Source organism: Typopeltis vanoorti, chromosome 19 (genome assembly GCF_054136105.1).
Source record: "Typopeltis vanoorti isolate ZY-2024b chromosome 19, IOZ_Tvanoo_1.0, whole genome shotgun sequence".
Classification (NCBI taxonomy): domain Eukaryota; kingdom Metazoa; phylum Arthropoda; class Arachnida; order Uropygi; family Thelyphonidae; genus Typopeltis; species Typopeltis vanoorti.
Window position 1 is genome coordinate 111,515,101 of NC_143567.1, and position 27,629 is coordinate 111,542,729.

At 34.9% G+C, this 27,629-nt stretch overlaps 1 protein-coding gene across 1 annotated transcript in view; it reads left to right on the forward strand.

The window, feature by feature from the left end:
* LOC150096445 (tRNA (uracil-5-)-methyltransferase homolog B-like) overlaps nucleotides 1-27,629 on the forward strand; it is a 261,744-nt gene that overhangs the window by 41,729 nt on the left and 192,386 nt on the right. The window contains exon 4 of the mRNA XM_090409068.1: nucleotides 9,920-10,042. Coding sequence (XP_090265194.1) covers nucleotides 9,920-10,042 — 123 coding nt within the window. The remainder of the gene's footprint in view (nucleotides 1-9,919; nucleotides 10,043-27,629) is intronic.

Sequence of the window (27,629 nt, forward strand, 5' to 3'; positions counted from 1 at the left end):
AATATAACAAAGATCTGTATTTAAGTTTTGTCGATTTGGAAAAGGCATATGACAAGGTGCCAAGAGAGAAGCTATTCAATATGCTGCAGTTATATGGTGTCAATGGGGCATTATATCAAGCAATACTTAGTCTTTATTTGAGTTGTGAGTCAGCAGTTAGAATTGAAGGAAGTACAGGAAGATGGTTTAATGTTAAATCTGGTGTGAGACAAGGATGTACATTATCCCCTCTGTTATTCATTATCTATATGGATCACATTATGAAGGAAAGTGGTATTAAACATGATATCAAAATTGGAGATGTTAATGTCAGCTCTTTGCTTTATGCGGATGATGTTATACTTCTAAATAAATCCGCTACGAGTCTGCAAGATTCTCTGACTAAATTGAATAGCTGTTGTAATAGATATGGTATGAGGGTCAGCAATAAAAAGGGAAAGACAATGAAAATAGGTAGAATCATTGAAAATGTGAACTGTGTTGTGAATGGAGAACCTGTGGAACAAGTAAAACATTTCAGCTACTTAGGCACGATTTTTACTGAAGATGGTAAATTAAATATAGAAATAGACAACAGAATCAGCAAAGCTGGTATGGTGGGAAGTCAATTGAATAAATTCATATGGAATAAGAGAGAAATTAGTCGGAACACTAAATTAGCTGTATACAAGACAGTGTTCAAACCAGTTTTAACTTATGGATCTGAGAGCTGGGTCAGAAGTAAAACACTTGACCAAAGACTAGAGACCGCAGATATGAGAGTCCTGAGAAAGATTAGAGGCATGAACAGATGTCATCAATGGCAATATCATATTAAAAATGAGGATATTAAGAAAGAACTTGACATTGCCAGCATCCAGGAATGCGTTAGCAGAGGTAATCTCAGGTGGTATGGTCACTTAAATAGAATGGGAGAGGAAAGATTAGCAAAACAAGTGTTCTCTGCCAGGTTGGCAGTAAAACGACCCAGAGGAAGACCAAGATATAGGTGGATTGATACAGTACAAAGTGCCTTAGACGATAGAAATATAAGATCTGATAATGTTGGAGTCTTGACAAGTAACAGACTGATTTGGAGGAAAATTGTAGATAGGAAGTTAGTAATGATGTAATTTTTTCATGTAGTACTGTCATATCCTGTGCACCCCTTGATGGTACATGGCAGGAATTTGATGATGATGATGAATAAAACAAAATGAAGAAATAGAAATAGATGGCTTAATATAAAAATGATACCAAATGCAGCAGCAAATGAAAGCTTAGGAAAGATCAAAAAATTCAATAAAAGAAAAAAATTGTAGATTTGGGATGATACAATCAAAGAAATAATCAAAAAGAAAAAAGAAGCCTATCACAAATGGTTAAGCAGTAAAAGATTAGAAGATGAAATAGAACATAAAAGAATAAGAGCCATAGCTAAAAGAGAAGTCAGAAAAAGACATAGAGAATCATGGAACAAATTTGTTTCTAATTTAGAACATGATTTATATATAATAAGACCCAATATATATAAGATTTTGAAACACTTAAATGCAGATACCAAAGAAAACATAAAATTAAACACCGAATTGAAATTAGAAGCATTTCTAAATTACTACACAGAATTGTGGAAAGACAAATATTTTAAAAAAGACAACTGGTAAACAATTAACGAAAATGAAAAGGAAATAACTAAAGAAGAATTAGAAATCAGCCTGAAAGAAACAAGAAACGGAAAATCACTTGGAGAAGATAAGCTAGGTTCAGAACTATATAAATACGCAGGAACAAGATTCAAAGAAAGACTCTTATTATTTTTAAATAAAATTTATTCAACTGGTATCCCCTCCCCCCAATAGAATGGAAAAAAAGCAATTGTGATTCCTATCTTTAAAAAAGGTAATAGAGATGACCCTAAAAACTATAGAGGTATCAGTATACTAAATTCCTGTTACAAAATATGTAGCAGAATGTTAAATAGCAAACTAATGAAATATTCCGAAAACTTTATTTTAGAAGTATAGAATATATTTAGAAAAGGACGATCATGTATAGCCCCGGCCTTTTGTATAAAATTAATAATAGAGAAAAGAAGAGTATACAGTTTAGAAACACATATTGCATTTATTGATTTTGAAAAAGCATTTGACAAAGTTAAAAGAAACATATTATTTAACATATTAAAAGAAAGACAAATACCAAATAATATCCTAAAAGCTATCACAAGTATATATGAAAATAATCAAATACAAATAAGATTAAATCATGAGCTGTCATATACAAGAGAGATAAAACTAGGGGTCCGACAGGGATGTCCCCACTCAGCAACTCTTTTTAATATCTACTTAAGTGAAATAATAATAAAATGGAATAAAAATTTACATCAAGGAATTAAACTTTCTCCTACAGTAAACTTAAACACTCTCCTCTTTGCTGATGACCAAATAATAATTACAAATTCTGAAGATAACTTATAGAAAGCTATTTTAGATCTAAATGAGATATCCAAAGATAATGGTATGATAATATCAACAGAAAAATCAAAAACTATTGGCCTTTAAAGGACAAATCCAGCAAGAACTAAAATAGTAATAGATAACAAGATCTTAGAACAGGTGAATTCAGTTAACTACCTAGGATGTATGATCACATATGAAAATGAAAAGATATAAACGTAAAAATTGCAAAATATTTAAAAATAACAGGTGTAATTAACTCTATATTTAAACCAAACCTAGTTCAAAAATAAACCAGACTAAAAGTATACAATACATTAGACCTACCAATCTTAATGTATGGAAGCGAAATCTGGACAATAAAACAAAAAGACAGACAAAGATTAACAACAGCAGAAATGAAGTTTATGAGAAAAACTGCAAAGTATACCTTATTTGATCACAAAGGAAATGAAGAAATTATGAAAGCATTAAACCAAGAACCAGTAATAGAAAAAATTAAAAAATATAAAGATAAATGGTTGGAACACATTCATAGAACGAAAACAGAAAGATTACCAAAACAAACCTTAAAATTCAAGCCATTAGGAAAAAGAAAACCAGGACGTCTTCTTAAACGATTCAACGATGACTTCTAAGGCCAGAATAGGCCATGCTAGGCCTAAATCCTTGATATGCATGATGATATTTCCTACTCCATTTTTTCTTTGAACTGCTTGTTTCTTCTACTTTAATAGTATAGATTTACTTGCCATTACAACACATGCATCACAATTAGGGTTAGCATTACCTGTTTCATTTGGTGTTCCTTTTCTAAGTCCTAGATCTAAGCCATTTTTCCATTATTAAAAAACGTTTCCGAACTAGGGTTAACTCATGACACACTTTCTCTAATTATCACTTAACACTTCTGAAGATATGCTGAGCCTTGGTTGAAGGAGGGAAACCTTCAATAATAAAAATCAATAAACTACAAGCAATTGGTTGAAATGTGGATAACACATGTTCACTTCAAATCTGACAAAACAGCAAGGGAAGGAGGAAACAATAAAACTATATTGTTGTTCACTTCATCCCTCTTTTATTATTCGTCATTGAGCAGCAGAATGACGAATAATGGAGGGGTGAAGTGAACAACAATATATCCTTTCTTTTAGGCTTACACGATGATCCGAATGCATTATTGAAAATTATGGAGACAACTACCATGTTTGAATAAAAACTTTAGTTTAATATAACTGAAATCTACATTCGACGTTTCGATCTTTATGTCAAGGTCATCTTCTGGAGCATACAACTATACACAGGTAACAAGCTATACTACAATCAAACTGGTTTGTTAAAGACACTGACCAACCGCTACAACAATTGTTGGCCTGACCTCTGGTGAGAAAAAAAAGAAATAAAAAAAATAAAAATAAATAAATAAAATAAAAAATAAAATAAAAATAAAAAATTATACATCAACGCTAGAGTCTTATTATTAGTGTTGTCTACTATATATATATATATATATATATATATTAACATCATTCCAGCCAGTTGGTATGGAATGGTTTCTAATACTAGTTAAGGATTGGCTATAGTCCTGACTTATGCTGGATCTTTCATATTAGGTAAGCTGAATGTGTGCCATCCAGATCCGTGGAATTTTCATGCCATCTTTGTTGTTGATATTTGGGTGGTTTATCAGGATTTCGCAGGATTCCTTAAATTTCCTTTCGTACCAGGTTTTTGTGTGGTGTAAGGAGCAGGTGCTTTTCCAGTTGATTTGGTGTAAGGTGTTGAATCAACTGGAAAAGCACCTGCTCCTTACACCGCACAAAGTACGAAAGGAAATTTAAGGAATCCTGCGAAATTCTGATAAACCACCCAAATATCAACAACAAAGATGGCATGAAAATTCCAAGGATCTGGATGGCACACATTCAGCCTACCTAATATGAAAGATCCAGCATAAGTCAGGACTATAGCCAATCCTTAACTAGTATTAGAAACCATTCCATACCAACTGGCTGGAATGATGTTAATATATGTATATAGTAGACAACACTAATAATAGGACTCTAGTGTTGATGTATAATTTTTATATTTATTTTATTTATTTATTTATTTTTTTCTCACCAGAGGTCAGGCCAACAATTGTTGTAGCGGTTGGTCAGTGCCTTTAACAAAGCAGTTTGATTGTAGTATAGCTTGTTACCTGTGTATAGTTGTATGCTCCAGAAGATGACCTTGACATAAAGATCGAAACGTCAAATGTAGATTTTAGTTATATTAAACTAAAGTTTTTATTCAAACACGGTAGTTGTCTCCATAATTTTCAATAATGCATGAACAACAATATAGTCTTATTGCTTCTGCCTTTGAACATTCTGATGTTATTTGTTGTTTTTTTTTGTCTCCATTTGATTTCAATAATTTTTACTTATTCAATTTTAATTTGTTTTGCTTGGGTAATTAAAAATATATATTTAATTAATTTAAGACTCCCTGAGGACCACTTGTCCCATCGTTATGGACCACAGGTTGAGAAACACTGCCATAGATGGTACTACTATATTAGAAAATTCACTATAATGAGATTTGATTATGTTGGAAGCAACATAATGAGTATTATGTTGCTTTCAATTCTTGCATTTAATTTTCTAACCAGTATTATCAATTCAGCTGATGATTTTGTTTCATATTGATTGTTTCTGTAATATGATCATAATCAAGTATTTAGATCTACAGAGTGAAGGAAATTTGTATGGAGTTGTTATTTAAGAAGAGAAGATTCTCTCTAACACTCAGGTCTCTCCAAATTCAGGTGAATTTGCAGAGGCTTGTCATGTGTCCTGGTAAATTAATGGATTTACATTGTCATTGTTTCTATATGATTTGTACCCACAAGTGGTTGTAAATCTGTAATACCTTAGTACTGTGGGTGTGATAAGGATTTTTTCTGCATTTATTAAATGTTTATGTATATCTTTACATTCTTATTTATTTTTATATAATTCAGAAATCCTACTCTAACATGGAATGTCTGATTCCATGTTTGGCCAGTAAAGTTAAAATTCATCTCTTACCTAAAGAGAACAAGAAACATCTATGTCCATGGTGAGATTCAAACCCAAAGCCTGTTGGTTGGTTAGTTGGAATGATGAATATTCAATTTATCACATTAGTCATTTCAGAAATGTTTACTTATACAATAAACATACATACATACATATATATATATATATATATATATATATATATATATATATATTCATTTTTCTAAATTCATTTATATATATATATATATATATATATATATATATAAATTGAATATTATAAAAAAATGATAAAAGCCTCTTTAGCTTGCACATACTACTAATGTGCTATATCTTTCCTTTCACCTCTTTCACCCATACTGTTTAATTTCTACATTGAAGATGCAATAAATAAATTGAAAGAACTAATAGAAATAGGAATTAAAATGGATATTAACTGGCTATGGTTTGCAGATGATATAGCAGTTATAGCTTATAATAAACACAAACTGAAATCCACCCTGACAAAGATGGAAGAAATTTTCACACAGTACAGCCTAAAAATTAATTATAAGAAAACAAAGCTATTAATTACAAGTAAAGCAAATCCAGTGAAAATAAACCTGGAAATAAATAATAACCTAATACAACAGGTATCCTCTTTTAAATATCTTGGAAATCTTATCACAGAAGATGGAAGAAACCAATCAGATATTAAAGTATGAATAATCTTGGCCAAACAAGCATTCTCTAACAGAAGAAACATGTTTATCAGTAAAGGATTTAGCATCCAGCTCAAAAAAAGGCTAGTGAAAGCATACATGTGGAGTATTGCATTATATGGTTGTGAGGCCCGGACCGTAACAAAACAAGCATCAAAAGTTGGAGGCAAAAGTTGTTGGATAGAAAGAAAAAGTAATGACGTTCTAAATATAGTCCATGAAGAGCAGTCACTAATGAACCACATCAATAAGAGAAGAAAAAATCTAATTGGACACCATCTGAGGGCATGGGGGGGGCTGATTACAGAAATAATGGTGGAGACTGTAGAAGGAATAGAAATATATACACGTTTGCACAAGAATAATGTTTAATTTGTCAAATATTATTTTCCCAATAAAAAGGAGGAAAAGGATGTCAGAAGACAAGATGTTATGATGTGCAGCTAACTAACCAATCTTTGGATTGATGCACCAAAGAAGAGCAGTTTTCGCCAGGGAACCAGGGCGAACAGCGAAAAGTCAGCTACTGGAACAAATCTGAAAACAAACCCCAACTCAACATCACCAGAGTTAAAGATCGGTACTATCAACGTAAGAAGCCTGAATGGCAAAGAAATGGAGCTAGCTGAGGAATTAGATAAGTACCAGATTGACATAATAGGGGTGACTGAAACAAAAAAGACCAAAACTGGTGAGATCTTTCTGAGCAATAAATACAAAATGTTATATTCAGGCAATGACAATCAAGGAAAAGAAGGAGTAGCCATAGTATTCAACACAAAATACGAGGCTAATCTTCTTGAATGGCAGTCAGTCTCAAGTAGAGTAATGTGGGCAAATATGAGAATGGGGAACTGGACAATGAGACTTATTTGTGCCTATGGTCCCACAGAAGGTTCTACTAAGGTAGAAGTGGAGGAATTTTTTGAAGCTTTAGAAAAAGCAACTGACACAATGAAAAAGGAAAAGTTGGTCCTTGTTGGGGATCTAAATAGTAGAGTAGGAAATGATTGTGAGACATACAAAAATATTTTGGGAAAATTTGGAGAAAAGAACACCATGTTCCAACATAAAAATGTGCACAAATTCACATGGAGAGAAGAGGCTAGGAATAAGAAAAGTCTCATTGACTATGTTATTGTTGATAGTGATGTTTTCTCCCTGGTGCAGGACACCAGAGTGTACAGAGGATTTGAAATTGGAAGTGATCACTATTTAGTCTTGAGCAGGATAAAATTGAATTTCATATTGAAAAGAATAACATGTAAGAAAGTTTTAAAGCGAATAAAAGTTGAGCAGCTCTCAGATATGAACTGTAGACTAAAATACAGAAATATTATTGAAAAGAAAATGAAAGAGTTTGAGAACAGGAATCAAACCTTGGAGAGTCAGTGGCAAACTCTAAAGGAAACATTGATTGATTCTGCCAGAGAGGCATGTGGTGAGGTTGTGTGCAAGGATAAAAAAATCAGAACTCCCTGGTGGACACAGGAAGTTAAAGAGGCAGTGAAGGAAAAGAAGAAAGCATATCAAAAGTTCCTGGCAAATAAGTCAGCTTTTACTCTTACAGAATACAGAGACAAATGTAAGAAAGCTAAACAGTGTGTAAAACTAGTAAACAAAAGTCATGGGAGGACTTTGGCAAGCATATAGAAAATAAATATCAAGAAGGTGGCAAAATATTCTGGAGGTTGTTGAAGAAGCTTAGGAATGGAGGAAAGAGTGCTGTAAAAGGAATTAGAGATGATAAAGGTGAAATGAAAACAGGAGAAAAAGATATCCTTGAAGTATGGAGTAATTACTTTGAAAAACTGCTAAATGAAACAAGCAGTGATGACAGCACAGTGATAAAAAACACTGACCAGGCATGCAGTCAGGAATACATATCCATACTTGAAGTAGAAAAAGCCATCAAAGGCTTGAAATGTGGAAAGGCAGCAGGAGTAGATGATATTCGACCAGAAATGCTAAAGTATGGTGGTATAAGAGTCTTACAGTGGCTGCACTGCATAGTTCAGAAAGCCTGGACAGAGGGACGAATTCCCAATGATTGGAGTAGAGCTCTCATAGTACCCATATATAAAAAGGGAAATAAAACTGAATGTGAGAATTACAGAGGTATTTCCCTACTTGGTGTTCCTGGTAAGATCTATGCAAGTATACTTGAGAAACGGTTGAGAAGAATTGTGGAAGAAAAGCTTGGTGAAGAACAAGCTGGATTCAGGGCAAATAGAGGCTGTCAGGATCAGATCTTCACTTTACGACAAATAGTCGAGAAAGCATGGGAATATAACAAAGATCTGTATTTAAGTTTTGTCGATTTGGAAAAGGCATATGACAAGGAGCCAAGAGAGAAGCTATTCAATACGCTGCAGTTATATGGTGTCAATGGGGCATTATATCAAACAATACTTAGTCTTTATTTGAGTTGTGAGTCAGCAGTTAGAATTGAAGGAAGTACAGGAAGATGGTTTAATGTTAAATCTGGTGTGAGACAAGGATGTACATTATCCCCTCTGTTATTCATTATCTATATGGATCACATTATGAAGGAATGTTGTATTAAACCTGATATCAAAATTGGAGATGTTAATGTCAGCTCTTTGCTTTATGCGGATGATGTTATACTTCTAAATAAATCCGCTACAAGTCTGCAAGATTCTCTGACTAAATTCAATTGCTGTTGTAATAGATATGGTATGAAGGTCAGCAATAAAAAGACAAAGACAATGAAAATAGGCAGAATCATTGAAAATGTCAACTGTGTTGTGAATGGAGAACCTGTGGAACAAGTAAACCATTTCAGCTACTTAGGCACAATTTTTACTGAAGATGGTAAACTAAATAAAGAAATAGACAACAGAATCAGCAAAGCTGGTATCGTGGGAAGTCAATTGAATAAATTCATATGGAATAAGAAAGAAATTAGTCAGAACACTAAATTAGCTGTATACAAGACTGTGTTCAAACCAATTTTAACTTATGGATCTGAGAGCTGGGTCAGAAGTAAAACACTTGACCAAAGACTAGAGACCGCAGATATGAGAGTCCTGAGAAAGATTAGAGGCGTGAACAAATGGCATCAATGGCAATATCATATTAAAAATGAGGATATTAGAAAAGAACTTGACATTGTCAGCATCCAGGAATGCGTTAGCAGAGCTAATCTCAGATGGTATGGTCACTTAAATAGAATGGGAGAGGAAAGATTAGCAAAACAAGTGTTCTCTGCCAGGTTGGCAGGAAAACGACCCAGAGGAAGACCAAGATATAGGTGGATTGATACGGTACAAAGTGCCTTAGATGATAGAAATATAAGATCTGATAATGTTGGAGTCTTGACAAGTAACAGACTGATTTGGAGGAAAATTGTAGATAGGAAGTTAGTAATGATGTAATTTTTTCATGTAGTACTGTCATATCCTGTACACCCCTTGAGGGTACATGGCAGGAATTTGATGATGATGATGATGATGAAGAAGAGCAGTTTATTTAATATCATTTTTGTTCTAGGTGTTTATCAAAGCTTTCCAGACCTCCTCCCCCTCCCCCTTCATATCATGCTTATGATGGCCATAATAAAATTATCTCAAAAATGTTTTTAAAACAATTAAGCAATAAAATGAATAATTTAATACTGGTTTCCATCACATGTTAATTGTAATGGTACTTAGTTTATGAATAGCCCTTTATCCTGCCTATTATTATAACTTAACTCACTTTAATGTTATTTTTATAGAAAAAATTTGATAAAAGTGTTAGCATAATGAGACGCTTGGGCAATGAGTTAAGGACAGTTAATACTAGGATATTCTTGGATTCCTATGGACTTCCATGCCCAGTGGAGCAAGTCAAACCCTCTGTGAGTAAATGCAATTTACTTTTGGTTTGTTTTTACAAGTGTAATATTAAAAAATGCTAAAAATACTTAGGACAATTTTACATTACAAGTCAAAAAATGTGTATAGTTGCTCAAAAGTCCAAGGTAGATAACTGAAAGGAGATCTCCATGTACCTTTTTAAAGAATGTGGAGAATGGCACCAGGCTTCTGACATCTAATGTCCAACCTTCTCCTGGTGTACCCATTAGTATCTACCTGGATACTGAATAAAGAAGGATGGACTGGCAATTTGTGGTTAACTGATCAAATTGTATTCTGTATTGGCTCAATTTGTATTGAGCTTACCAATACAAATCTCTATTGGTATGCTCCTGAAAGATTGGTAATTTTTATTGATTTATTGAGTATTTACTTAGATTTACTGGTATGTTTTTAGTATATTATTGTAGTTTTTCATGCATTTATTGTTTGATAGCATTTAATGACATAATTATAGAAATAGTATTTGTTTTTACTACTCTTAAGATTGGCACTGAAATCACAACAGTGATCATCATCACTGTACGTTGTTGCAGTGATGATGATCATTTATCCGAGGATAATCTGATGTTGGAAATATTCCGATTAAAAGAAATTATCAGAAAATCAACCACAGAATTTAAAAAAAAAAATGGAATAATGTTTAACAAAACTTACAGGATAAGAAAAAAGATCTGAAAGAGAAGTGGTAGGAAAATACTGAACTTGATAGTCATAATATTAATAATAACAAGATAAGTCAATTAAAATCTAAGAAAAAAGAGATAATATGGTATGGTGATTCAATCATAAATTTTGTGCTTGCTGAGGAAGTTACTACTTCTAGTTTTCTGTGGGCAAAAATTAAAGATATGACAAATGTAATTGAAAAACAGAAAAAAAAAGTAAGAGATATTAGTTCTGGAAAATAATAATTTAAGTAGTGACAAATATAGTATGAGAGAGGATATGAAAGATCTGTTGAAGAAGCGAGAAAGAAATGTGAGTGAGTAACAAATGGTAGCTGTGGTAGATGTGGGCAGTAGATGGCATTGATGTAGAGGTTCGGTGCAATGGTGGAAACGGAGAGCTGTACAGTAGGTGTCCTCTTGCGATGAGTCTTTGGGCTCCTTGGAGGTGTAACAAATAATAATAATAATAATATGTGCTCTGGACCTTATGAGTATGTCTGAAAAGAAAAAAGATTAAGTTCTACAAAACCAGTCGGCTAGATGGTAATTTGTTATGTCTGTACTTAAGGAGCATCAGAAACAAAGGGGTTGAATTCATTGCTTTATTGAATATGATGTGGCCTAAGATTCTTGGCATTAGTGAAACCTGGTTATCAGAATCAGATATGGTAACTGAGATCAAGTGTAATGAGTGTGTGTGTGTGTGGGGGGGGGGGGTACTACTAATGATATCAGACATCTTAAGTCCAGTTAGGGTAAAAATGTGTAAAATCTCTCATGATAAATTAAGTTAATTAATTTTTCGAGTTTGATTTTATGGAAGATCTGGGTAGTGGCCCTTCCCTTAATGTATAACATTAGACATATCTTCAAGGAGATGTGTTTTGCATTATGCGAGATACTGAGATAGGAGGGATGTTAGCTTGCTCCACCTTTGCAACGAGTTTCCCGGTGTTGTACCACCTTACCCCAGTTCTGAAGATACTTTCAGGTGCAAACTTTGTTTGCTCACACTTGGATAAAGGATTAAACTAAATTTATTATAGTCTAACCAAGTGAAAAATAAACTTTCAATATTAGAGGTTCATGAAAATGAGCTCAAATAGCTGTTGCATAATCTGGATAAGAATTTGTCAATAAGGACAAATGGAATATCAGCTTGTTTGCTAAAGGAATGTTCAGCAAAACAGGCTAGGCCTTTCAAATGTTTGTATAACTTGAATCTCAGCTCAGGAATGATACCACAGGAATCGAAAGAATATATGATAGTTCCATTGTGCAGAAACTAACTACTGACCTATCGGTATCTCTGGTGTGATAGTGAAGATTTTAGAGAAATTGGTAAGCACCTGTATACAGAAATGGGTAGACAAACAAGCTGTACTCTGCAAAGAACAACATGGGTTTACTAAAGGAAGATCATGTTTTAGCAATTTGCTCATATTTTATGACAATGTTACGGCAAGTGGGATAGAGGGAATGGATACACGATGATAATGTTGGATTTTTCTAATGCATTTGATAGGATACCACAGAAAAGACTGTTGTATGAACTGGAAAATATGGGATTAGAATATAAACTCTTGATTTGGATCAGTGGGTGGTTGAACACACAGATATCAAAAATTGGTATATGGTAGGTGTCATTATCAAATTACTGACATGTACCCTCAAGATGTTTACAGGATATTATTATTATCTGATACCTCCAGGTAGTCAAGGACTCATAGAGGGAGACAGTAAATTACCAAACTCAGCTATCATACCTTCCCTTAAATTCATTTACACTAGATCCACTCACTATCCCTAAGGGCAAATTATTCCACTCACTCACTGCTCTCTGGGAGAAAAACCTAGCTCTTACCCCTTTCTTGACTGCAAATAAATTTAACATCCACGGATACCCCTGTGTTCTCTCTCCACCTTCCATATAATGAAAAATTTCATCAGTTGATATCCTATAACACCCATTCAAAAGTTTATATACCTCTATCATATCACTCCTCTTTCTCCTGTTAACCAGAGTCTGCAATCCACATACTCACAATCTGTCTTGATAATCTAAATCCCATAATCCAGATATAATCTTTGTAACTCTTGATGCTATATTATGCTATTGCTACATGAAAAACTTACATGATTACTAACTTCCTATCAACAGTTTTCCTCCAAATCAATGTTATCTGTCAAGACCTCAACACGATAAGATCTTTTTTCTGTCTTCTAAGGCACTTTTACTGTATCAATCCACCTATATCTTGGTCTTCCTGTGGATGTTTTACCTGCTACCTTGGCAGAAAACCTCTTGTTTTGCTAATCTTTATTCTCCCATTCTGTTTAAGTGACAATACCACCTGAGATTAGCTGTGCTAACACATTCACAGATGTTAACAATGTCAAGTTCTTTACTAATATCTTTATTTTTAATATGATGTTGGACATTTTTTTTTATTTTTAAATATGATATTGCCATTGATGCCATCTATTCATGCCTCTAATCTTTCTCAGGGCTGTCATATCTGTGGACTCTAGTTTTTGGTCAAGTTTTTGGTGTGAACACAGTCTTGTATAGCTAATTTAGTGTTTTGACTAATTATTATCTTATTCCATATAAATTTATTATGTTGACTTCTAATACCAGAATTGTGGATTCTGTTATCTCTTTCCATATTTACTATCATCACTAAAAATTGTGCCTAAGTATCTGAAATGTTTTACTTGTTCTATAGGTTCTCCATTCATGATGCAATTGATATTTTCAATGTTTCTGCCTACTTTCATTGTCTTTGTCTTGCTATTAGTGATTTTCATACCAAGTTTATTACAACTAAGATCTGTTAATGTTGGAGTCTTGACAAGTAACAGACTGATTTGGAGGAAAATTGTAGATAGAAAGTTAGTAATGATGTAAATTTTTCATGTAGTACTATCATATCCTGTACACCCCTTGAAGGTACATGGCAGGAATTTGATGATGTTTATTACAACAGTTATTCAGTTTAGTCAGGGAATCTTGCAGACTTGTACTGGATTTATTTAAAAGTATAACATCATCTGCATAAAGTAAAGAGCTGATATTAACATCTCTAATTTTGATATCAGGTTTAATACTTTCATAATGTAATCCATATAGATAGTGAACAACAGAGGGGAAAATGTACATCCTTGTCTGACACGACATTTAACATGAAACCATCTTCCTGTACTTCGATTCTAACTGTTGACTTAGAAGTCAAATTGCTGACATACAACTCAAATTAAGACCAAGTATTGTTTGATATAATGCCTCATTACACCATATAACTGTCTTTTAAATAGCTTTTCTCTTAGGACCTTGTCTGGTGACTTTTTTTTTTTTCAGGTCTAAAAACTTAAATACAGATCTTTATTATATTTCCATGATTTCTCAACTGCTTGTCGGAAAGTGAAAATCTGATCCTGAAAACTTCTGTTTGGCCTGAATTAAGTTTGTTTTTCACCAAGCTTGCCCTCCACAATCCTTCTCAACTATTTCTCAAGTATACTTGCATAAACACAAAATAAACACAAAGTACGAAAACACAATACTTCTGTAATTCTCCCATTCAGTTTTATTTCCCTGTTTATAAATGTGTACTACAGAGTTGTACTCTAATAATCTGGAATTTGTCCCTCTGTCCAGGCCTTCTGAACTATGCCAGAGCAGCCAAAAGTTGAGCAGCTCTCAGATGTAAACTGTAGACCAAAATACACAAGCATTGTCATCATCATCAAATTTCTGACATGTACCCTCAAGGCGTGTACAGGATAGAAACCTGATTACATGAAAATTTACATCATTACTAACTCCCTATCAACAATTTTCCTCCCAATCAATCTATTATATGTCCAGACTCCAACATTATCAGATCTTTTATTTCTATCTCCTAATGCACTTTTTACTTATCAATCCACCTATATCTTGGTCTTCCTCTGGGTCTTTTCCCTGCCAACCTGGCAGAAAACACTTCTTTTGCTAATCTTTCCTCTCCTATTTGTTTAAGTGACCATACTACCTGAGATTAGCTCTGCTAACACGTTTCTAGTTGCGAACAATGCACGTTTTTTATTAATATCCTCACCTAATATGATATTGCGATTGATACCATCTTTTCATGTGCCCCTAATCTTTCTCAGGAACCTCATATCTGTAGTCTTTAGTCGTTTCTCAAGGGTTGTATTTCTAACCCAGCTCTCAGATCCATAAGTTAAAATTGTGGTTTGAACACTGTCTTGTATTAATTAAAAGAAAACTTTAATTAATACTTCCTATATTTCAATAATGTCACATCATCTTCATGGGAACATAAAAACTATGACATGTGCACACAGGCACTAACAATGAGCAAATGAGGAAAGAGAGAGAAACTAACGTTCTTCCTAGACTTCAGAAGAAGAGAGAAACTAACATTGTTCCTAGAGTCCTAAAGGGTATAGAGTACAAACACAAAGTTTACATCCAGTTTCACCAATACAGCCACTCTGGACTTGCTGAACATGCTCTGGACACCTGCCACAGAATACACTGGAAGAAAGTCACTTTACTACACCGCAGGAAGTATAAATATGAAAGATTGTTCATGGAATCGGCCTCAGCTCTGAAAACTTTCCAAACCTCAACAAATTCGGGTGCATGAGACTGCCCCAAATTTGGGAAGCTTGCATCATCAGAACATCAGTCCAACAATCAAGACAACCCAATTTAGCCAGATAGGGTGCACCTTTAGGACTCTAGGAACGACCTTAGTTTCTCTCTTCTGCCTCGTTTGCTCATTGTTAGTGCCTGCATGCATGTGTCATAGTTTTTATGTTCCCATGAAGATGGCGATGTGACATTGCCGAAATATAGGAAGTATTAATTAAAGTTTTCTTTTAATTAATATTTTAGTATACTTTGTAATTTCCTGAAATAATTTAATAGTCATAATTTCTCTCTTATTCCATATAAATTTATTCAGTTCACTTCCTACCATTCCAGCTTTGTTGATTCTGTTGTCTATTTCCATATTTAATGTACCATCTTCATTAAAAAGCATGCATAAATAGCTGAAATGTTTTACTTGTTTTATAAGTTCTCCATTCACAACGCAATTGATATTTCCGATGCTTCTGCCTATTTTCATTGTATTTGTCTTGTTATTGCTGACCTTCATACCATTCAATTTAGTCAGGGAATCTTGCAGACTTCTAGCAGATTTATTTAGAAGTATAACATCGTCCACATAAAGCAAAGAGCTAAGATTAACATCTCCAATTTTGATATCAGGCTAAATACCACTTTTCTTGATAATGTGATCCATATAGATAATGTACATCCTTGTTTGACACCAGATTTAACATTAACCCCATTATGGATCAAATATGCATCCTCATACTCTTCATATCCATCATATATTTCAATGTAATATCAATTGTATTACAATTTTAATATGCTTTGCATCCATGATAACCTTGACGTCTATAGACGTCTTGGCCGATAGCATTGTTAAACCGTCTTCCTATACTTCAATTCTAACTCTGACTTACAACTCAAATTGACACCATACAACTAGAGATGCTATTCAAAACCATGCGTTTTGAATAGCATCTCTCTCTTGGCATATTGTCATATATATGCCTTTTCCAGATCTACAAAACTTAAATACAGATCTTTGTTATATTCCCATGATTTCTCAACTGTTTGTTGTAAAGTTAAAATCTGATTCTGTTAGCTTCTATTTGACCTGAATCCAGCTTGTTATTTCACCAAATTTATCTTCCACAATCCAGCTGAACCGTTTCTCAAGTATACCGCATAAATCTTAGTAGGAACACTTATTAGAGAAATACCTGTGTAATTCTCACATTCAGTTTTATTTCCCTTTCTATATATGAGTACTATGAGAGCTCTACTCCAATCATCTGGAATTCGTCCCTCTGTCCAATCCTTCTAAACTATGCAGTGCAGCCACTGTAAGACTTTTATACCACCATACTTTAGCATTTCTAGTTGAATATCATCTACTCCAGCTGCCTTTTCACATTTCAGGCTTTTGATGGCTTTTATTACTTCAAATATGGATATGTAATCCTGATTGAATGCCTGGTCAGTGTTTTTTTTACCACTGTGCTGTCACTGAATGTTTCATTTAGCAATTTTTCGAGGTAATTTTAAAAAAAAATTTTTATGTTGTGCCCATACACACATGGTTGGTTGATCAACCTATAGTACTATGTATGGGTAGTAGGTTGGGAAAGGAGGAACTTGTTTACATTTGATTTAAATGACTGTAAATTGAGTTTTTTTGCCTGGAAACTCGGGTTTTTTTGACCCTCAGAACAGGCAAACCAGCCCTGTGAACACACATGGATTACGGTCAAGAATACTTTCGATAATATGTGGAAGAGATAGGGTCATCATCACATGTCATTACACTCATAGTTAACCATGAGTCACATCATGGTAGTCAACCTCCTAGATAGGAGACAACACGAATGGAATGGAAATTGTATTCCTTGGGAAACACAGCAGGTGGGAGACTGTTCCACAATGCAATAGTTGCAGGGATGAAGGAGGAGGAAAAGAAACTTGTTCTGTTTGTTTCTAGGTGTACTGTGAAGGGATGTTGAGCAGGAGCTGCATGTGTTCCAGCGAGCTTAGTACTGAGTGGAGGAATTATTGATGTTATTTCAGATGAGCATTTCCTATGGAAATATTTGTAGAATATAGATACTGCAGAAATCAAACTTCTGTGAGAAAGTGGGGGGAGAGAGTTGGTAAGAGATGGGTCATTAATGTCTAATTGCTCTCCTCTGTATTGAGTCAATGTTGGAACGTCCTACCTAACTGACTGTTCCATTTTTGTTGGTTTGTTAATCTTATCTTTACCTCTTTAAATTCCATTTTTATTCATTAGTTGTTGATTGATGCTCATCTGAATATAAAGAAATTTATATTATACTGCGCCACCCTTTATTCAGATTAGTCTAAATAATATACAGGAATCAGTCATCAGCTATACTTATATTATCACTTTCTCTTCAGGCCGAGGTTATTAATAGCTTTCTAGGCTTCCCCAAAGGTCCGATTAATTTTATCAGTGATACAATGAAGGAAAATCAGGCAAACACCAAGTTTAACTCAACAAAAGAAAACATTTAATGTGAAATAGTACAACGTATACAGGGTGTTCCAAAATTTACGCAAGAAGTAATTTTGATAGAAAACACAGGTTTTTAATTAAAAATTGTAATTTCTTATTGGTTCATAAAGTATACAGTATAGGGTTATGCATGGAATAGCATATCGGGTAAATGGCCTCCACGGCTTTGCTGGCACATATGCACTCTTTTGTCAAAAATTTCCATGACTGTTTTGCATAAATGTGGCTGAATTTCGTTGGTACAGTGCTCAATTTCCTCCTTCAAGGCGTGGGTGCTCGCGGGCTTGTTGGCATAAACCCTAGACTTCAAAAAAAAAACCCAAAGAAAAAAGTCCAATGACGTTAAGTCACATGATCTGGGCGGCCAATTCAGATCACCAAAACGGGAAATTACATGACCAGGAAATGACTCATGCAGTAATTGAATTGTTTCTCGGGCTGTATGGCATGTGGCACTGTCTTGTTGAAACCACAAGTCGTCCACATCCATATCTTGCAATTTAGGCACAAAAAACTGGATTATCATGTCATGATAGCGAGCACCATTAACTGTTATTGCCTTACCAGCCACATTTTAGAAGAATAAACCGATGATGCCTCCACCCCAAAATCCGCACCAAACAGTGACGTTGTGGATGCATTTGTTTCTCAACAATCACTTGTGGATTTTTTGAACCCCAAATGTGATAATTTTGTCGATTAATGAAGCCATCAAGATGAAAATGAGCCTCATCGCTGAAGATGATTTTGTTCGAAAAATAAGCAGCCACTTGTTGTTGTTCCATAATCCATTCAACGAACTCTCTTCGCTTTGTGTGATCAGTAGGCTTCAGTTCTTGAGTCAGTTGAACTTTGTAAGCATAAAGATGCAAATCTTTCATGAGAATACGCTGTAGAGAGTTTCTCGAAATGCCCAATTCAAGACCACGGTGCCGAATTGATGTTCCTGGACTCTCAGCAACACTCTCACGAACTGCTTCGATGTTTTATGTTGAACGACTTGTTGAAGGACGGCCAGAGTGTATAAGATCACTAATTGATCCAGTTTCCTTGAATTTTTTAATTAATCTTTTCACAATTGATGAAGTTAAATCACTATTCCGACCATATTTTGTACGAAAATTGCGAACTGTAGCTGCCAAACCTTCATTATTTTTAAAATATTGCTCAACAATGAAAATGCATTGTTCTTTCGTGTAGCGCTCCATTTTTAATAACCCTGAGCTGTCAGCTGTCACGCTGTCTTTTTTTTCTCGTTGGCAACACTTTACCCGCACCAATGGCGCTAAATTTAATTGGTGAATTTTGGGACACCCTTTACATTCAAGTATAACTATCTGCAAAAGGTTGCAGATATCAAATTGAACAATTACAAAAATTCATATTCAGATATTAGTATTTTCTAATATCTGAATTTTTACTAATATTCATATTCAGATATTTGGGTTTGAGGATTATGGCTAATGTTGACACTTCTTAATTCTTAAAGCATCAGTAATTCTTTCACATAGTTTTCTCTACCCAATTAGATGAATTAAATCATAAATATATTAGCTCAATTTAAAGTATTCAGAATAATTACATTATTCTGAATTAACTATCAAACATTCATTTTTCAGTTCTTTATGCTCAGTCAATCAATTGAAAATAGTTCTTAAAGGTTTAAACTTCCAAATGTTACAATAACTGATCTTATGACAGGCTACACTATATTTTTTCTCAGTTAGCTAACACTTCATAGAACAGCATAGCACTTATTTTTTCGAGGGGAAAGTACTTCAGTACATCTTACATCTGACCATTAATTTATATAACACCACAGCTAAGATCAAAATATATCCGACGAAGTTAACTGTTATTGCTTCACACAGGTTATAGAAAGGACAACTCTTACCGGGTCACAGCTTCTACACATCGAATTCGCATAGGCAATATTGAAATCAATTGAAAATAGTTCTTAAAGGTTTAAACTTCCAAATGTTACAATAACTGATCTTATGACAGGCTACACTATATTTTTTCTCAGTTAGCTAACACTTCATAGAACAGCATAGCACTTATTTTTTCGAGGGGAAAGTACTTCAGTACATCTTACATCTGACCATTAATTTATATAACACCACAGCTAAGATCAAAATATATCCGACGAAGTTAACTGTTATTGCTTCACACAGGTTATAGAAAGGACAACTCTTACCGGGTCACAGCTTCTACACATCGAATTCGCATAGGCACATTTGAAATTCTAGTTGACTTTTACTTTATGGCAACACAATTCAAAGAAATCTTCCACTATATTAACTGAATTATAGACACAGAAATACATAAGTCTTGATGCACTTGGTTTAAGTTATCTACTAATTCCTTATTTTCTTCTATGTATCAACTTCAGTTCTGCACTATTCTTCCACTAAACATTTGGAATTTATCGTAGTATCAGAACTCCCATAGAAATAATTCAAAATGCCTATTAATTCCCGGTCCTTTCCTAGTCGATTTACGGCATATATAAATTCCCCTTCTGCCACTCGCTACCTATCTCTATGCTGTCTCTAGGGCTTCTCCCTATATCTTACTTTCGTTTTTGAATTAGCTCTGTTCTCCTCTTTCCTGCCAAAATCCGGTTCTGACCAGTTCAGCTCATAACAACTCACTTCTCCCCTTTGTATACAGTACTCGCACTCTAATCATGCGCTACCTAAAAATAACACCGTTTCCTTGACAGTGACCAATCAAATCTCATTAGCAGAATTGCTTAAATTTACATTCTCTTTCATTTACAATAATAAAAAATATATATCACAGTTCATTTAGGATATATTTGCAAGTTATATAAAGAATTTATACTGAATAAATAACTAAAAAAAATTACAATTATTATTTCAATAAAAATTTAACAGTAAGTGTTTAATTTACAATTTACATAGGAGCTCAGAAAATACAATATATGTTAAATCATGAATGAAGTATTAATAAATCATAAAATTCTTCATTCACAATTTAACATCAAGCATTTTGAGAGAGCTTTTAGGGTCCCCCACCCCATTTGGGAGCAGTATTCAATAGGTGGGCAGATTTGTGATTTGTATAATGTTAACAGCTGTTCAGGGATGAAGTAACATCTTGAGCGAAAGAGAAATCCTGGTTTTTTGAAGCTGAAGATCCAGTTACTCCATAAATCAAGGATATCTTTTTCTCCAGTTTTTATGTCACCTTTATCATCTCTAATTCCTTTTGCAGCACTCTTTCCTCCATTTCTGATCTTTTTCAATAATCTCCAGAATATCTTGCCACCTTCTTGATATTTATTTTCTATGTTCTTACCAAAGTCTTCCCATGACTTTTGTTTAGCTAGTTTTACATTGTTTAGCTTTCTTACATTTGTCTCTGTATATTCTCTAAGAGCAAAAGCTGACTTATTTGCCAGGAACTTTTCCTTTTTCATTGTATCAATTGCTTTCTCTGAAGCCTCAAAAAAATTCCCCCACTTCTACCTTAGTAGAATCTTTTGTTGTACCATAGGCACAAATAAGTCTCATTGTCCAGTTCCCCATTCTGATATTTTCCCATTTCACTCTACTTGATATTGCATGCCATTCAAGAAAATTATCCTTGTATGTAGTGTTGAATATTATGGCTACTCCTTCTTTTCCTTGATTGTCATTGCCTGAATATAACATTTTGGTACTTATCCAATTTTTCAGCTAGCTCTATTTCTTTGCCATTCAGTTTCTAATGTTGAGAATACCAATCTTGAACTCTGGTGATGTTGAGTTGGGGTGGTTTTAGGAGGATTTGTTCCAGTAGTAGACTTTGCTGTTTGCTTTGGTTCCCTGTCAAAAACAATGGGGGGGGGGGAGTTACCAGGTGACACCCCATCTGGTGAAATTTTGTAATGTTGTACCATCATTTTATATTGTTCTTTAAGCCAATAAGAATACGATTTGTTCAGCTAAATCCCAAATTCCCAGCCCATCCTCGTTCGTTCAGTATCCAGGTAGATACCTAACAGGGTGCACCATGAAAAGGTGAGGATTGGACAGAAGAACCGACCAGGTCAGAAGCTCTGGTTGGTTCTCTGCATTCCTTTAAAGGCTATGTGGAGGTTTCCTCTCGGTTATACAGCTTTGACCCTTAAGCACAACTATGGTGGGTGTGAATCTGCTAAATTTAATATGACCAGGGTGTAACATACTGTCATGCTTCCAATTGCACTATGGAGGCGCTTATAGAAATATGATCACAAGTGAATTATTTTGTGCTGATTTGATCTCCTGGATTCAAAGAAGATGAAGAAGTTGTGGAAAACGGTGGAAGAAGAGTTAAAATATTATATCAAGTTTGAGAGATTTAGATTATGAGGACAGATTGTGAGTGTGGATTGTAGAATCTGGTTAACAGGAGAAAGAGGAGTGATATGATACAGATCTATAAACTTTTGAATGGATGTGATAGGATATCATCAGATAAAATTTTTCGTTATATGGAAGGTGAGGAGAGAACATGGGAACATCCATTGAAGTTAAATTTATTTGCAGTCAAGAAAGTGCAGTCAAGAGTGTGGATTGTAGAATCTGGTTAACAGGAGAAAGAGGGGTGATATGATACAGATCTATCAACTTTTGAATGGATGTGATAGGATATCACAGATAAAATTCAACACAACGAATTCTGGGAATGATGATTCCCAGAATTCATTGTGTTGTCCTCACAATTTATTTCCTCCATTTCTAACAATATATCCTCACCAAGAGTAAATTTTACATCTTATCTTTGTTTTCCAAATTTTAAAACCTTACATATCGCAACATTGAACTGGCATCCACACTCCCATTCACTCAGTCTATTCAAGTCTTCATAAAGCCACAACGTGTGCTCTACACCTCATATATGGTTTATCCCAACTTTGCATCATCTGCAAACAGCTGTATATATCCATTCAAATCTTCCCCATTATCATTCAATCAATGCAACTATTTGATTTCCCTTGTTTCTGATACTTATTAGATGTGACTTCTTACTTTCCTCAAGCCTCCTCCCCCACCCCTGTAATCATCCTAGAACCTTCTTCAAATTTAACTGTTTTCCCTACATCCCAAGTCATCCCCTGCCCTTTTTTGTCTACATTCACATCCTCTTGAAGCATCGGCCGTTCTTATGTTGTATTCTTCTGTTTACCCTGAGTCTTTCCATTTCCCTGTTTGTCTTGCGCACTTGTTCTCTCATTTTCTAATTCATGCTACTACTTCTTCATTCACAAGCACCACTTCAATCTCTCCTTCCTTACTGTCTCTACCAGCAGCAGTCTTTCCAAATGACTCATGCCAAAACCATTCAAATGTAGTCCATCACTCTTATACAGTTCAGTTCTTCCTTCAAAACTCATTCGGCACATTAACAAACTGCACTCCTTTCTCTTCACACATTTCTGCTAACATATCATTTATAATTCTTGCTCTCCATGTCATCTCATCACTGTCATACCTGGGCAACACACTGACTGTCTTTCCTCTCATTCTATTATCTTTTGTCCTTCTAAACAACCTCCCTATATCCAGTCTTACATTCTCCTTGTTCCCAGTCAAGTCATTTGTTCCTATTACCACTACCAACTCCTTTGATTGCTTACTCTCCACATCCACCACCTCAATCGCTCTATTCTTTTTACCTCCAGGAATACAAACCTTGTGCATCTTTGCATTTGCCACATCTCTATGAATCAAATTGCCATTCAATGCCATTGAGGGTCTTTCATTACGATTTTCATACTGACATCATTTGTTTTTGTCTTCTTCACTCTTCCATACATGTCTAGTTCTCTTCATTTCATTCCACATCCACGACATCTTCACTTTTTTATCTCCATTTTTCTCTGTCATTCAGTTTCAGTATTTTATCACCAGTTACACACTTGTTTGCTGTCAATCACACTCATCACTGTACCGTTAATTGCACTCTGTTTCTCAATTTCATTATTGCCCACTTTCTCATTAATTTCATTCTGTTTTTTAACATCACATAAGTTATTGCCTGCTTTATCATCAGTTGAAGTTTTTTCTTCGTTGTCATTTACACACATTCTCTGAATATTCCTACAATCTTCAACTGCTGTTTTCCTACACATTTAAACTTTTATGTTGGACCCATACATGAGAGGTTTTTAGTTTAATCCTTTATCCAAGTGTAAGCAAACAAAGTTTGCACTTGAAGTATCTTCAGGACTGATGCAACTCTTGGTAAAGGTGGACCAAGCTCTCATGACTCCTTGTCTCAGTATCTTCCATAATGCAAAGCACATCTTCTTATGGATATGTATAATGCTATTGTAAAATCATTTATAGAAGGATTTTTTTATATAAAAATACCTTTATACCGATTTTACTGGTAAACAAAATTCCATTCAAAATACTTGTAATCAATTAACCAAATTTGTTATATTTAATAATATTGAAATAAAATTTTGTGAATTATTGAATAATGTAACCCCCAAAAGTTTTGTAAAAGAACAAAGAAAGTTAAATGTGGATTAATTTGTGTTACAAGAACGTTCCAGACAAAGATATTTCCAGATGGATTATCTTATTAACTTATGACCTAGGGCGATTACAATCACGAAGGTCAAATATGCACGGGGGTTTCCTGCCTTAATGCAACGACCAAAAAATGTGGTGGGTGCAGAACATTGAAATGCCCAAGGGATTAATACAAAGCAGAATCCAAGGTCAACAGAGAGAGATAAAAAGGGGTTGCTAAAACAGGGAACGGAGATTATGACGATGGAAGTTACAGCTACAGAGTTACGATGTAAGTTATGGCAACGGAGGTGAATGGCTACATAGTCGCAACAGAACTTTGCTAATCGTCTTGAGGCAGAAGGCCACACAAAAAGGAGATGCAGATTAGGTGTGTGTGTGTGTGGCAGAATAAGTTCGTCATCATTTCTATTTTGGATCCAGGTTCAGGGAAAACCGCCCCGATTCAAGATCGGAGCCCTGCATTCCAGCAGTAGATGCCAGAAGTGCGAGACAACTAATTCGAGTTGTTTTTAGAGGAAAGTAGATACCGAAGTTTCATGCCGTCATGTTCCTGACGATCGCGAATAGTAAGAGGAAAATCCACAAATCCCAGAGAAGGTACCCATGTGCGTTGCCAAGATCGGAAGGTAATGGAAGGAAGTGATTTTAAGGATAAATCAGAGAGAACCAGACAACTGATTCAAAGTAAGATCTTTCTATTGTTTTACTAGAGACAGAATTTGTGATGGTGATTTATTTAAAGTTATTGTTTGTACTGATACTTAAGGACTATAGGCGTTTATCTAACCTTTCAATCGTCTTGTTCAGTTACATGTGAGAGAAAACTTAGCAGAATTTAAAGTGATTTATTGTGTGCTTAATATTGTTATTTGCTAAGCTATTTGTTTAAGTGAGATTGCCCTAAGTGTGACTAAGTGTTATCAAACGTATTATTATTCTCATAGACACGTGGTCTTACAAGAATTGTTTACATAGGAGGAGTAATTGTGATTGCATTTGTGAGTTGCCATTGAAGTATAGAACCTGATTTACTTGATTTTTTAGTATTGACCTTTTTGTACATTTCTTGGAATACGAATAAATTGTTTTCTTGTTTAAATAATTTGCCTGATTCCTGTTACCAACTGCACTGCTCATAAAATTCGAATCTGTGTGAAAAAGTTGAATTTGCCACGACTGCAGAATAGACGTTTTACATTGCTGGATTTGGTCATAAGTCAGAGAGGAAAGTTCCGTGATTAACTGAGTGTTTTTCTTCAGTGGGATATTCATCTCCTATCCACGAATTTCTGTGGCACAGCTAGAAATCAAATAAATTTTCCAAAATTGAAATTAGAAAAACACCAATTGTTCAGACAAAGAGATTGGCTCCAGCCAGAGGCAATTTCTTAGTTTTGAAAGTTTTGCACACAAGAACAATAATATTTATGGCTTTGAGACAAAAGTGAAATAAGTTGAGTGAGAGGATTGAAGGTTAAGAGATTAAATCAAGCAACGGATTATATACTCAGAATACGACTGAAGAGCTATAAGATTAAAGTTAAGAATAAGTTTTGAAAAATATAATATAAAAACGTAAGTTGTACAAAGGCGCAGCAGACAAAGATTTAATTAATAAGAAGATTAAAATTATAAACAACCATAAAATTTATATATTTTTACACTATTAAGGGAAGGGCCACTACCCAGACCGGTTTCGACCTTTGAATAGGTGAAACGGGCTCTAAAAATAAGACGATCCCGAAAGATCACCCATCTCAGCGTTGTTCCACCTCAGCATTGGCTCTACCTAGTGGCAAGCTCACCCCATTACCAAGCAGAGTCATAATCTCAGTGGTGGCCCCTCTCAGAGACAGGCAAAAACCTACCCCCAAGCAGAGCATCTCGGAGCTGGACCCAGACTGGTTTCAACCTTTGTTGAGGTCTTGTCAGTGGGAGCCAGACCCACAGGTGGTGATACTAAGGCAGAAGCAATGGAGAAGTCATATTTGCCTATACAAGTTGCCAAAAGGTGTACCACGTTATTATTAAATTACTCTGGATTTAGAGAATGATGTTGGAAGTTTTTTCCAACTTCATTCTCTAAATTTTCTTCTTTCTAAAAATCTTCATTCTCTTTCCTTGGTTAGACTATAATAAATTTAGTTTAATCCTTTATCCAAGTGTAAGCAAACAAAGTTTGCACCTGAAGTATCTTCAGGACTGAGGCAACTCGTGATAAAGGTGGACCAAGCTCTCATCACTCCTTGTCTCAGTATCTCCCATAATGCAAAGCACATCTCCTTGCAGACATGTATAATGCTATGCATTAAGGGAAGGGTCACGACCCAGACCGGTTTTGACCTTTATTGAATGTTCAAGTACAGGTCAAACTCCAAAAACTCAGTGTCGTTCCCCTCAGTAATAGGCTCACCCTGCCACTGAGAACTCTCAGAACCAGTTGGCTCTACACTGTGGCAGGCTCAACCCACCACCGAGCAGATCCGCTCATTTGTTCATATCTCATCCGAGGGGTAACAGCAACAGCTGTGCCTGAGTTAACTTCACAGGCTATAGCATTGCCATTCATTATCCTTCCACCCAGGACCTGGGTGACAGCAACAGCCGAGCCTCAGTTAAAACTTCATGGGCTACAGCATTGCCATTCATCACCCAAGCTTCGAACCACTTTCGACTTTTGTTGAGGTCTCGTCAGTGGGAGCCAGACCTAGAAGTGGCGATACTAAGGCAGAAGCAATGGAGAACTCATATTCATTTATACGAGTTGCCAAGAGGTGTACCACCTTATTAAATTACTCTGGATTTAGAGAAAGAAGTTTTTTCCGCTTGGTTAGACTATAATAAATTTAGTTTAATCTTTTATCCAAGTGTAAGCAAACAAAGTTTGTTCCTAAAGTATCTTCAGGACTGAGGCAGCTTGTGGTAAAGGTGGACCAAGCTTTCATCGCTCCTTGTCTCAGTATCTCCCATAATGCAAAGGACATTTCTCCTTGCAGATATGTGATTTGCACGTGTCCGCTATGCATTAAGGGAAGGGCCACTACCCAGACCAGTTTCAACCTTTATTGAGGTTTCGTCAGTGGGAACCAGACACAGGAGTGGTGATACTAAGGCAGAAGCAATGGAGAAGTCATTTATCTATATGAGTTGCCAAAAGGTGTACCACCTTATTATTAAAAAAGGAAGATGCTTCAGCAGGTG